This window comes from Pezoporus flaviventris, unplaced genomic scaffold (genome assembly GCF_033815535.1).
Source record: "Pezoporus flaviventris isolate CSIRO_AGI_PZ_B2104156 unplaced genomic scaffold, CSIRO_AGI_Pfla_v1 ptg000055l, whole genome shotgun sequence".
Classification (NCBI taxonomy): domain Eukaryota; kingdom Metazoa; phylum Chordata; class Aves; order Psittaciformes; family Psittacidae; genus Pezoporus; species Pezoporus flaviventris.
Window position 1 is genome coordinate 3,466,459 of NW_026892603.1, and position 13,531 is coordinate 3,479,989.

The following is a 13,531-nucleotide window of genomic DNA, read 5'->3' on the forward strand; positions in this document are numbered from 1 at the left end:
ATTTTAATGTCATACATTAATGTTTAAGCATAATTACTGCTATGCTTCAGTCACTTCTGTCTTTTGAGTTAGCAAGGATGGGTTTCTTCCAGATTTAGGAAAACAAGAATATCATAACACCTGCAGCACATGGAGTGCTTCAGCCTTCGAGCATGCCTAATGCCACAGCATGGATGGTGAGTGGGTGAGGGTTGGTTTTAAAAACCTTATAAACCTCAAGCAGAGGTTCCACTGATGTAGTAGTTAGTAGTATTGCTTGACAGGGGTTGCAGAACTTGGAGACTGGTTTTATGACTCCCGTTATCAGAAATTATAGATAAAACTTTTTGGATCTCTGTTTCAGTGTTTTATTCAGAAGAGTTGGCTTAATTAGTTATATCTACATATGGAATAACTACACACTCTTTGAACTTCCCTGGGACTCACCATGGACATGGTATTTGATGCTCCTGGGAGTGGACTTTGCATGTTACTGCCTTCATTGCATAGGCCATGGTAAGCGTTAATGATTTTTTAACATATTAAAATACAAAATATAGAAATTATTTATTAATAAAACGAGGTAACTATTTATGTTTCTATACTTAATCTCCTCTAAGCATATATAGCTGTTTTCCTTTCCAAGTATTAACGAGGACTCACTTTCGCTTTGACCACAGAAAACAATTTATACATCATCTTCTGTATAATAAACATGATTTCGTGAAGAGTGAAGTATCATAGGAAAAAATAGTAAGTACATAAAAAATTTAGGGCCATTATCCTTATATATTTTTATTAAAAATACAGCACAATACAGATAACTATTTTAGAACCTTGGGAATTTGCAAAATGGAGGGCAGTAAAAGTAAGGTGTAATGACAGGAGAGCTGGCCAATTCATCTGTTTCTGTGTGGTTTTAAAAATCTTTTTAAACGTTCAATCATTGTTTAATTGATAAATGAATGAAAATGTCTCTCTACTTCATGTATATATGGACGTAAATACACAAGTATGTATAAGATGGGCTAGAAATCTGTCTGCAATTAACACCTGACTACATAAATGCAAGCCTTGTCTTGGTTTCTTTCAGGTTCATTTTTAACTTGCTTTTATAGTGAAAGAGAGAAAGCACAGTTTAGAAAGGATTTAGCTTTTTTTTTACTGTAACAATGGAGCCCATGTAAATCGTGCCACTCATTTCTGTACATATATATTGTGAAGATGTAATGATATTGATTCCTATGTCTGTCTTGTTATGTAATTCTCTTCTATAGTGACATTTTTGCTTTAGCCTTTTATATCACATCTGAAAATGCAGTAACGCTCTCAGTCCTAATTTGGGGCCTGATCTAAAGTCCGTAGCAATGAAAGAAGAATCTTCCTGTTGTTTAAGAGACTTTAGACAGGGCTTCTTAAGGCAGAGCGCCCACAACATGCAAAAACTGTGGGATCTAGTGACGCTAGTTTATGTAATGCGCTTTCAGAAAGGGGAAAAGTTTTGGTGCCAATAGGTCAGCGGAATATATGGAAGTAGGTAAGAAAGGAGCGTGATCTGCTGCGAGGAGTGGGAGGGAGGAAGGGTCCCTCCCAGGTGGGGATGGCAGGCAGGCGTGAGAACAATGCAGGGTGGGTGCAGGGGGACAACAATGGTGGGGGACGGGGCGGGAGGTGAGGAAGCAGGGGGAGCTGGAACAATGCGGAGGGGGGACATCACGGCCGGGAGCTGGGAGCCCAGCGTGGGTGTACACAAGACTGGGAATACGCTTCGCAAACAATGACATTAACAGTGCTGGCAGGGCTACAGCCTCAGGCTGAGAACTGGACCAGAGCGGGAGGCTATTCCTGCATTTAAAAATATAAATAGTTGCCTTCAAGTGTTAGAAAATTACTAGCCCGACTGTGCTTTCACTGGAGTCAGTGGTAAAATTCGCACTGGCAGAGAAGGGAGCGGGGTCAGCTCCGTGTTCTCTAAAGCAATTACATGTATTTCTGTTCCTGCAGCAACTTTGCCTTTACTCTCATCTGTTTTTCTATATCCTGGGGGGTTGCACACTTTGAAATGAAACTTGCTAACAGTTTCAGAATTAAAAGCCAAATCTATTCTATCTATAGGTAATGGATTTGAGGAAACTGCATGAGAAAATGCTGCTCTTGTCTTAAGAAAGCGCTGACGTATTCTATAAATGATAATTTACTCTTCTTCACGTTACAGAAATATTGTTTGCTGTTAGGTCTGTGCTACTCAGCAGGGAACTGATGCAACATTGTAGGAAATCACTGTAAATGGAAATTTTAGCTTAACTGACACTTTCCTCTGGTTGAGCAATGATGAAATCTGTGGCACAGCAGCACAGCTGCAAAAGTCGGCTGCTTTGGAAGTTGCTAAGGAAATTTAAGTGTAGGAGATGGCTTTAAAAAGTAAAATATAAACTCATGAAAAAATACCTTTGCACTTTGAGAGGCCAGGGCACTGGAGCAGTCTCTGGAATAAGCGAAAAAAGCACAGCCTTGCGCTAGAAAGTGGCAGGGTCCAGTGATTCAGTGTTGGATCCTAGAGCAAAGCTGAACATCAGCAGCACATGTATATCCCAGGAAGTTCCAAGTTGTGTGGACTTATGTGTGGGGGTGTAAATAATAGCACTAACTGTTTCAAACTGGAAAACTAAAATTCAGATACGTTTTGCAGTTGTTTCTTAACACTTGATGTAATTTTGATACAAAGAATCTTCATCATCATGTAGCTTTTCTTGTCTCCAAGCAATGATTTGTTAACTCAGCCCCCTGGCTTTGAAGTACTTTATTTCATGTTGTCCATGCAATAATTGGATTGTCTGTTCTGGTATTTGAATAAATAGTCTGAATCATTACAGTTTTCAAAAGTTTCTTCTGTAGCAGAAACTCTACAATACAATATCAAGTTTTTACCCAGCACTTGGGAAGCTATTTTTTCCTCTTCACTACGTGTGTGTAATAGCTATTATCATAAACTGAAGTTATACAGCAACAAGAGGAAGTATTTTTAGGTGTGATCTCATTTTGCAAAGGATAGAGTTATTCTGAGTATGTGCTTGTATTTTTCATTGTTTGCAGTAGCCACAAAAAAGTTAGAAGATAAAATGTTTCACCACTTATTCCAGCGTTCTTCTGGGCCTGATCCAAAAGCCATGGCAGTCAATGGGAGTACTTAGCCACTGCTTTTTCTCCTGGTGTTTCAATGAATTTATAAATCAATGTACCTTGTCCTTTTGTTTCAGTAAAAACACTCGTTATGGCCGTACTACCAAGAAATGTCAGCTGTAAAATCACAGTTGTTTTTTTTGTTTGTTTTTTTTTTTTCAGGGAAGGGTATGTGTGGGTTTGAGGGATTTTTACCAGATAGTTTAATCTAGCATATATCTGGATTACTCCTTAAGTTTCCTCTCCAGGTGCAGAGTCCTTGCAGAGTTCCTCCTGCTAGAAAGGGGGATTTGGTGGTCCCAGAGCAGTGCTGAGTCCCAGCCCTTGTGCAGCACACCCCTCCCCACGCCCTGGGCTTGTGGATACTTCTGCTGCAGACATATGACAATGGCAGTAAGGAATTTGGAGGCTCTGTAAACTAATTTCTTCAGCAGCCACACCTTTTAATCAGGGGAGGAAATCTAGAGACTTCCAGACCCATGCAAAAAAACAAGAGATGTGCACTTGTGTGGAGGCAAGGTCCTGGCTGGGGAGCCAAGGAGGGGTTCATGGCTGGCTCTGGTGCAAGGGGCTCTGCCAAGCCCATGGGCATCCATGGTCTGAGCAGGGTCCTCGGCAGTGGCTACGCTCTCAACCTGTGCCCCAATGGGGGATAGTGCGGAACTCTAAACCTCCTGTCCTCTCTGTAAGGAGTAGTTTTTAACCTATACTTCCTGGGGGATTTCATCCTGCAGAGCAGTGAGGTTTTATGTCAGCCAGGGGACCCTCCTCTCCTGTTTCAGGCCCTGAAAGAAGCTGTCCAAGTCTGACAGCCAGCAGGTTTAAAGAGCCCTGTCTCTTTTTAACAGCAGCTTCCAACACCTCTTTTGTTCTCCTTTACTGCTGGGGAATTTCCATTGCTTCAGTGTCGCTCCCCTTGGACAACCTGGGAGAAGTGAGTTTCCTTCTGCAGGGCCAACCTCCGCAGCAGTTGCATTGTTCTGCCAGGGCTATGGTTGCCTGTGTCAGCCGCTTGCCCCCATTGTCCGCTGGCGGCTTCCAGCACCCTGTGGGATACGTGACACGGTCCCTGTCAGCTAAAGGCCGAGCCAATATGAGCTGATGGTCTGAGTTATGTGCAGAGGTTGTAAAACAGACTTCAGCTGATAAGTATATCCTCGGCAGATTCCCCAGCCGCTATAAAATTTTGATTTAATGGCATTTCTCTTAATAATTTAGAGTTTATTTATGGTGGATGAGACATAAACCTTCTACTACACCAAGTATATTCTGGAGCGACAGACTCTAAGCTTCTCAGGTTCTCCCACCCCACAGGACTGACCTTTTGTCCAAGGCCAGCTTCTGAAGGGCCATAGGACTAAGAGGAAACCCTGAAAACTCACTTCAGCTTTGTCCCTCAAAAGGCTGTGCCTCAGACCTCCGGCAAAATGTCTCACCTGTGGATATTGAGGTGGTTTTCTTTCTATGATTTTCAAGAATTGGAAGCTTTGTGAACTTTTCTTCTCCTATTGTGTAGATTTAAAAAAAAAAAAAGTTTTTTTCTCTTAGCCATGACTTACATTGCTTCTCCCTCTTCTCCCAGTAAGCATCTTTTGTTACAGTTTCATAGAACAGTATCTTCAGCAGCAGAGCTGAGTTCGGAAGTTTCTGGCTTTTCTTTTCCTACACCATGCTGCAGTTTACCACCCACTCAGTTCTGAAAAAAAAAACCTCCTGCACAAAGACTGCGTGCATAAGATCACTGAAACAGTCCATGTTAAAAAACGGGATTGTTCTGTGTTTCTTTCTTAAACAATTCAACTCAGTTCAGTAGTCATGGGGTCAACTTAGCCATGGGCTAAGCATAAGTAACATAATCCAGACTTGCTAGCACATAATCTATGCGATAGCTGTGGAGACTTCAGAGAGAGCAGAAAGGGTTTTCTGGGTCAGTAGTGCACAGGCAGGTAACTCATTCATTTATCCACTCATTCAGAGTGGATAAATTGGGGCAGGTAATGTATCAAGATTCATGCAATTAAAATGACTGGAATGGGTAACAGTAAAACCCAGTCTTGTTCTTTTTGTTAATTACTACTGCTAACATAGTCTGCACTAATGCTCCTAATGTGGTATCACTTTGGATACCATTGCAATGCTGTGTTCACTGTTGAATGCGGAGATGAGTTGAACTTGCAAGCTTGCTAAAGGAAAAGACAGCAGGGCTCTTCACCATCTACATTTACAGCTTGTTTTTGGAGACTGTATTGGAATCATATGATTGTGCTATCTTTATTTATCTGACCCATTTCTGCCTTTGAAGTGCTCCTTGCATCTGCATTTTATAATGTACTTGTCTGAAGTCAGTGTATTAGTATGTAGAAGTAGATTTTATATTAAGAATTGAAATAATATTGAAATAATTTTGTATTTAAAGGATTTCAGATTTATGGGAAATTCATTATAATAAAACGATGTCTGACTTTAGTTATTAGGAACATGGTCAGGCATGCAAGGTTTTCTTTTCAGGAAAATCTGTATTCTCCTAGAAATACAATAAATGACAATGCTCTTTTACAAGCCAAAGGATTCATCTGGAGGGCAGGGGGAGAGGATTTGAGGGGTGGTGGTTTTTTAGGCTTGTCCTGGCATGTGGGAAAATGCCACTGTTTACCTGACTAGAAATCCAGTACCATATTGATTATCCAGCATGAAACAAATTTAATTCCACCCCAGTGAAAGACACAAAACTTTGGAAACTGTCAAGTGACTGAATGAGGCTCTGCTCTTTTTCCTGTCACAGCTTGTGTTGATTGCAAAGGGAATTGATACCCAGTGATTAAGAGAAAAATATTCTCTTCTTGTGATTTTTAGAGAAAACATTTTTGCCATTCTCTCAGTTGTTTTTTCTTGCTTTTTTAACAGGCTTGAGGAGAGCAGGATATTAAAATGCTGACTCTGCTTGCCTCACAAAAATAGCACAAGCAGTAGCTGATTGACATATTTTCTGTTCTGTCTTCTGATTGATTGTAGTGTAATACCTGCAGACAGCATAACATGAATTGAAAATAGAGAGTTCGTGTGATTATGATTCATTCCCTGCCTTCCAAGTCCACTGTAAATAAACTACATCATTTGTTATTTCTATATAGTTGTTTTTATAACTATATCTTTTACCTTTCCTTACTTTTCAGATATAAGAGGTGCTCCTTTACCATGTGTAATTTAATTTTCTGAGTGGACACTAAATTTTTAGAAGATCACAGTCAATCTTAGCAAACCAAATTCTTACTACTCCTTTTGGAATTTAATGTATATTTTGGTTGAGAAAATTCACCTGAAAGCAACCTCAGCTGCAATAAAGCTTGCTGACATGGAGTGGTCTACGGTCTCATAAAATTATAGGAGCCTGCTTGTATTGTTTTCAGGTTGTTATTGTTCATAATAAGTTCCTGTTGTTTGAAAGACTGATTTCTTGTATACTAGCAAGAATAATGTCTTCGTATGAGGTGAGGTTGACTCATTTAGTCTGGTAATTTTATTGTGGCACATGCAGATATCACAAGCCCCTTCCTGTTTTACTTTAGAAGCTGAAAGATAAGTGGCTTTCTGAAAAATCTCTGTAACCTGAAGGCTCAGAAGATGGAAATAAGAGTATATCCACCAGAGAGTTTTTACTTAATTTCTGAATATTCAAAAGATGTTTATGGGTGAATAGATTTTTTTTAAATATGTGAAATGCCAGAGGTTATTAAGAATAATGGAAATAAATCGCCAACAGGTTGGAAGGAAGACAGCATGATTGGCTGTAAACTTTTTGGCTCTTTGGAACTGCTATAGGATGTGCAGTGGAGTGGGAATATGATGTAGTGGAGGGTAGGGCATGACTCTTTGCTGTAGGTAAGAAATGAGACTTCATGGTCTGGGTTCAATACCTAGTCCAAGGAGACATAAGTGGCTTATCTTTGGATGATGGAAGGGTATTGGGAGAAAAGTAACTATACAATTGCCATAGTTCTTTCAGATTTTCTGTAAATATCTGGTAATTGCTTTTTTTTGCCACAAGATACTGGGAGAGCTGGATCTCTGTGACTGTTATGAATTAGGCCTTTATAGGAGTATAAAAGCAATCTTTTTATTTTTTTAATTTTTTTTTTTTTTATGATGCCAGAGATGATGTATCTTTTAAATACCATGAAATATGTATTCATGAAAGCGTGAGCTGACACTGTTATGACGCAGTTCTTATGCCAAAAATTCAGGTGGTAATTCCATCAGCTCTCAGCACTGTTTATCTTTTCTCAAGCTCCCACTATGGAGAGATCTGGCATGCTCCCTAGTACAAAATGAAAAAGAAACCATATTCCTCCATTTTCCTCGTTAGTCATCTTTTCTTACAGTTGGGAATGGGGCCAGCACAAGGTTAATACTGCTCTTAAGTATCACTCAAATCCTGCTTTGTGGATTTACATAATACATTGGCGTTCTTGAGGCTCTTTATATAGGCATGCATTAGCTAGCAGTACTTATGGGTGTGTGGAAGATAGAATCTCATCTTTTTCCTACCTGCATTGCCTGGGTTGTCCCTGACTGGGGAAAAAAAGCTCTGGATCTCTTTGCACACAAATTTGTAACACACTTTCAAAGTAAAATATTAGAAAATGTAAAATGAATACCCTTAAATATTCAAAGCCGACTGGAAAAATCTCTGTTGTTTTTCATCTAAATTTTTCTTTAAGTGCTAAAACCTAAACTTTCTGAAGCTTGAAGTGAATTCTAAAAAGTCATTTGTGAAATGACTCCCTTCTGAGGTCCTCAGGAAAACGTGCACAGTGTGTGGATTAAACAGGTGGTTGTAATGAAGAAACTGATAGATCACGCACGTGGCTGTTGTGATTACAGACATGCTTCTGACTATTAAACTAATCTGGTAGAAGTGTGATTGCGCATGAACAACTTAAAACAGCATCTGACGGGATGAAATGGGAGAAGAAAGTTTACTGTAAATTAGCATGGGTTGACCATTCAGAAGGTCAGCTATCTTCACACATTTTTATCCTTGGCTAGTGTTGCCATCTAGTCTGTGCATGTGCATTTTAAACAGGAAGAAAGAATCCTTTTTTAATCTGAGTGGAGACATGAGTATGAAAGCATCTAACTCGCTGTACAGAGAAACAGTTCGTTTGACACACTTTTGCAAGTGTGCTTCTGAAACCCAATGAAATGGTGCATAACACGTGTACTTCTTAAGCTGTTATAGAACATAAAGTAAAATGTGAATTATGCAAGTTTTAAAGTGAACCCTTTTGTAGTTAGTGAGTGTGGGAGAGGAGAAACTTGTTCTTCTGCAATAGTTTGAAGGTTTTATTTTTATGGGGTTTTACCTGAAAAAAAGGTTTGAAATAATTCTATTATGCACTGTTTGACCTTCTAATGAGACAGAACCACCTTCATTCAGGTGACTTCCTAAGTTAAAGAGGGAGACTCTGTGCATTTGGAAGTTCAACTACTTTATTTGTTCAAGGAAAACAGTCCAGCTATGTCTGTCTTCCCTTCCTTTTTTACTTTTGTCTTAAACTTCTGATATGTATCGTATGCTAGAAACTTCCATTTAGAGTAAGTGAAAATCAGCCTAAGAATATATATTCCAATTTCCCTTGACCTAATTTTAAGCTGTTGCTTCCACTAAAAGCTTCTTACAAGAGAGAAACATAAAAATGCTCAGTAACATCTATTTCCTGAAGAAGTTGCGCGCAACTCACTGCATGCAGGCTTATTTTAAACACGTTTCTTTCCTAAATCAATTGCAATGGTTTTGGAGATGCTGATACAGCATGTTTTGTGCATTGTCTTGTTAGAGGGCTGTATCTTGGGCTGGAGGAATGTCTGAAGAGGGGCAAGCTTCATTTTTATGTCCCTTCCATGTTTTGCCAATCTACTGAAATCGGGAGATCAGCAATAAAAGGTACCAAACCTAGCAGCAGTTTGTGATATGAAAATGTGATTGTAAGGAATTAGATTTAGAGTAAAAGCACACGCCATGTAATTCATCAAACAGCAGCAGTGGTAACTATTTTTTGTCACTAAGCTTAAAGTGGAAGCAGAGGCCTAGAGAAATTAAAGGCATTGTTAAAACAGATGACCTATTGAGATATTTGTGCTTTTTCTGTTTCAAAAAGAAGCTGTTTTTCTCCTGCTGTGATAGTAAAAAATTACCTGGTCATTTTTGCTCTGTTTGCCATACTTTTAGCATGGAGAAAGAAATGCACAGAACACTTACTTACTCTGAAGCAGCGCTTTAGGTAATAGGCACTACGAAGACCTGTAGCATTTTGCAAACATCCCTTTTGAAATTTCTTTTCAAGAAAGTACCAGACCATGCAGAATTTAGCTTTGGAGCACCTTCACAGTCTGCCTGCAGGGAAAGTTAAGGTGGCTTCTGGGGCACATATGTGCTTCTGTGGCTGGGGGATGCGAAGCAGAGATACAGACTCAATGCTCTTCCTGGGGAGATGAGCCATTCTGAAGGGCTTGGGTTTGCATGTCTGTTCCTCAGCAGGATGTTTCTAAAACCTCCAGTTTCTGGAGTATTACAGCAAAGGGCGTATCAAAAATACTGCTATTTCCATTTCTTCCATGCTTCTTATGCAATTTGTTCTGTAATTTAAGTACAGTTCTCCAGTGTGTATCCATCAATACATGTGTGTTTGATGCATGGATACATAGATTTAGTTCTTTTTGAATTATATTTGGTATCATGGTTATGTGGCTGAAATATTTCCAAGTGTGTACAACTGATAATTTCAGAATTAGCTAAAACTGAAAAAAAAAAAAAAAAGGAAAAAAGATTGTCCATTGCTAATTGCACCTTCAGTTTTACTGACTGATATGCACTCCTTGCAAAGTGCATGCTAATTTGCAAATTTGAAAAAGGTATTTCTTGCTGTGACTAAAAATTTAAAATTACTTTTTAAACCAGACTAAAAGTGCATTCCACACTAACCCCCAAACGGCAAGCTGTTCCTTTCAGGATATTACTCAGATTTCTAGAAGCTGGATGTCTGTAATAGTTTTCCTTGCTTGCTAAAATCTAGTGAGGCCATTACCAGTTAAAATACTTTATTATACATTTCAAGATTGGCAATTAACATTTAAAGTGTGTTTGGAGCAGGCAAAACATTATCGTATCTGGACAATGTTCTTTGCATGCATGTTTCCTTCAACGCATCTTTATTGCCTTAATTAAAGTATTTAAACTGCCAAAAATGCTTCTGGAGTCTAGGAAGGGCAATCTTTTCCACATCAAACTCTATCTAAATTGATAGCATAATGGTGGAAGATGTAACTTGATAAAAATTACTAGCCCAATTTTTGCCTTTTTTCCTCTTTTTAATAGCTAAAATTATCAGTAAATCCTTGTTTTGGCATAACTTTTCTTTCTTCCTACCAAAGATATTTAAATAACCTCAGTATTTCTCAGGTTTTCTCAAGAATCAGTAATTGTCAAACCTGAATAAATTCAGCAAGGTTAAATATTTTGAAACTAAAAACCTTTCTGATCTTAATGAAGATGTGCTCTAAGTAGAATGTAAATGCTCTGTTGCAAGAAGATACCTACAATGTTCTCATGTATCAAGTTGTATGAAAGGCAGATACCCTAAATAAAAATCATTCAGCTGTTGTTACAGTATTCATAGTTGGATTCTGTAAAGCACTTGGATTTGAGCAATGGATGTTGGCCTCTGGGCTAGTTATTTGGAGGGCTAAATGGAAACTGAAGTATTCTGAAAATTTCTTTCTGTTGCTGGCAAACAAAATAATGTGACTAATTAAATCGTATCGGTATGTATGCGTGTGGAAGTGAAAGGTTTTGTAGAGTCCAGGAAGAGGACTCTGGATTCTATCTAGTTATTAACTTGCCAGGAACTCTTACAAACTTTTATTAGGAAAAAAAACTGACCATGCCCTCTGATGTGGACAAGCAAGTGGCAGGCTATCCAGTAAAATTGAAAGGGTACTGCTTCAGACAATGCAGAGCAACCTGGGTGTGTGACCTTGTAAAACACAGATGACGTTTTTCTCATGCTACTTTTAACAATGAACATATATCACAAATATCACTGTCATCCTAAGCATACCTTACCATTTTATAGTTGTAAGTTCAGCAGTGGCAAACCTATTGCTAAGTATGAAAAGTGAAGTACAGACTCTCAGGCTGTAAGAACACTATGGCATGCGACATTTTCATGAGGAATCATTTCAGAAATCAATGATGTCTTGTTCATGCCTTCCATCAACTGGAAAATGGTCTGTTAGATTGGGACAGAAAAAGGTATGGTTTTGGTTTGTTTTTTCTTTTTTTTGTTTAAGCAATTAATTGATGTAAGGAAAGTATAAACTTTATATGGGTGCTCTGTATTTTACATGTTTTTATATTTTCTTTTATTTTGTTTTTAATTATAGTTACTATTAACACATATTGATGCTGAAATCCTAAAAGCTTTGTAGTCATAAAAATAAAATCTTACCTTTTTTTCAGTAAGGTAACTTACAGTGTGCTGCAGAAATAAAAATAAAACGAGTTTTTCACCCCAATCTGTCTTTTAATTTAAAATACTTTTGACTGGATATTACCTTATGTTTAAAAAAGAGAAAGAAAATAAAAATAATTATATAAAAATTATATAAAAAAAAGGAACTGTTCTTGAGTTGCTTGTTGCCTAGAAGTAATGTGAGGCAGGAATGAGGAAACCTGTCAAAACCATCTCTCAAGTCTTTCCCACAATTTGTGTCTTTGCTTTTCTCCTGATGTCTCTTAACCACTCATTCTAACATAAAATTTCATATTTTTTAATTTTAAATGGGTTTTTTATTTTTTACAATGTATTTGTTGATTTAAAGTTGAAAAGTAACTAAAAGTATTATGGAGAAATGCAGAGTTAAGTATGTAAGCATGTTATATGGTTAGCAGCTTCCCTTGTACCATATGGTTAAAATGAATCTGAGCCATGAATGCTTTGCAACATTCCTATGGGACAACTGACAGTGTGCAAAGTGCCCACAGAACACATATAAAATAAATTCATACTAAATGAAAAAATTTAAGAAGCCATAATACACATTTTTGTTCTTTTGCCTTTAAATATGGGTATGATTTTTAAATAAACCTCTCTTCTAAGAGCACTTCAACCTCACCAGGAAGAGTTGGAAAGCATGAAGCTGGTTCAAAGAAATGAAAAAGAAGTGAATGCAACCTCAGCTAAAACGACAGACTCAAAAAACCCCTCAATACATAGTTTGAATTCTTTATTTCTTGTCCAAAACAATTTGCTAAGCAATTTCAGATTTGATACCAGGATGGTGATTTGGAAAATTTAAAGTCAACAGTAACTTTAGTTTACAGAATCGTAAGAAACACTAAACTCATAATTAGATATGATTGACATTTTCCTTGCTAAATACATGTCTTTGGTAATAACATTTGAGTCTCTTAGTGTTTTTTGTCATAGTTAAACTGCAAAGTGTTTTGCAAAGTGGTTTAATCTCATTTTGCCTTCCTGTAAAATAAGGAAGGATGGCGCAAGCAGATGAAGAGACTTTCCTAGACCAGTGGTAGAGCAGTAGACAAGCTCAGGGGTGAGCTCCCTTGGGCTGATGCGTCCAGTCCAAAGGCAGTGCTTCCATTACAATTCTGTAAGTGATTCTTTATTTTTAATTTTTTTTAAGTGAATTGATACTCACATTTTCTGTTTTGTGACTGTCAGAAATCTGAAGTTTAATTGGCATAAGTTTTACTGTGTAGTTTATTTACAAACCAGTCTTATTCCTGTGTTTTGAGTGGTTTCTTCTGACTGTATGTAGCACTTAAAATACCCTGTTTAAAGTTGTAGGATATTTTGCATGCATTGCAGATATGACTGTGTAATAAATGCAGTTGCATATGTATGCTCCCTGTGGCTACAAAAGTACATATTCACAGAATAAAAAACACAGTCAAAGGAATCCAGACTGCTTATTTTTATACTTACTGATATCCCAGGGAAAAAGGTAAAAAGCAGTTTATAAAACCTGGACAAAAGAAGGATGTAACTTCTTTTTGTACTCCCTTGGGCTGAATTTCAGCTGAAATAACTGACAGTTTTTGGACTTACTGAAGGAAATGATGAGTGAAGATAAATATCCAGATGTTTGCTGGCCAGATGTGTAAGGTTACATTTTGGAAGGCATGAATGTTCTACCTGTGTCTTCTGAGAAGGAAACTGTAAATAGTAAACATGCTAGATTTTTATTTCTACAATTTGGGGTGAAAAAAGGGGTTTGAAGTAAAACTGTTTTGCCTTCAATGTAGCGTTTTAAGAACAGATGCAGGTTGCACATGCAGATTTTCACAGCA

General features: G+C 37.8%; 1 protein-coding gene across 1 annotated transcript in view; it reads left to right on the forward strand.

Moving 5' to 3' along the window:
- AGMO (alkylglycerol monooxygenase) overlaps positions 1–13,531 on the forward strand; it is a 136,023-nt gene that overhangs the window by 19,707 nt on the left and 102,785 nt on the right. The window contains 1 exon segment of the mRNA XM_061469229.1: positions 344–495. Within this exon segment, the coding sequence (XP_061325213.1) occupies positions 344–495 (152 nt within the window).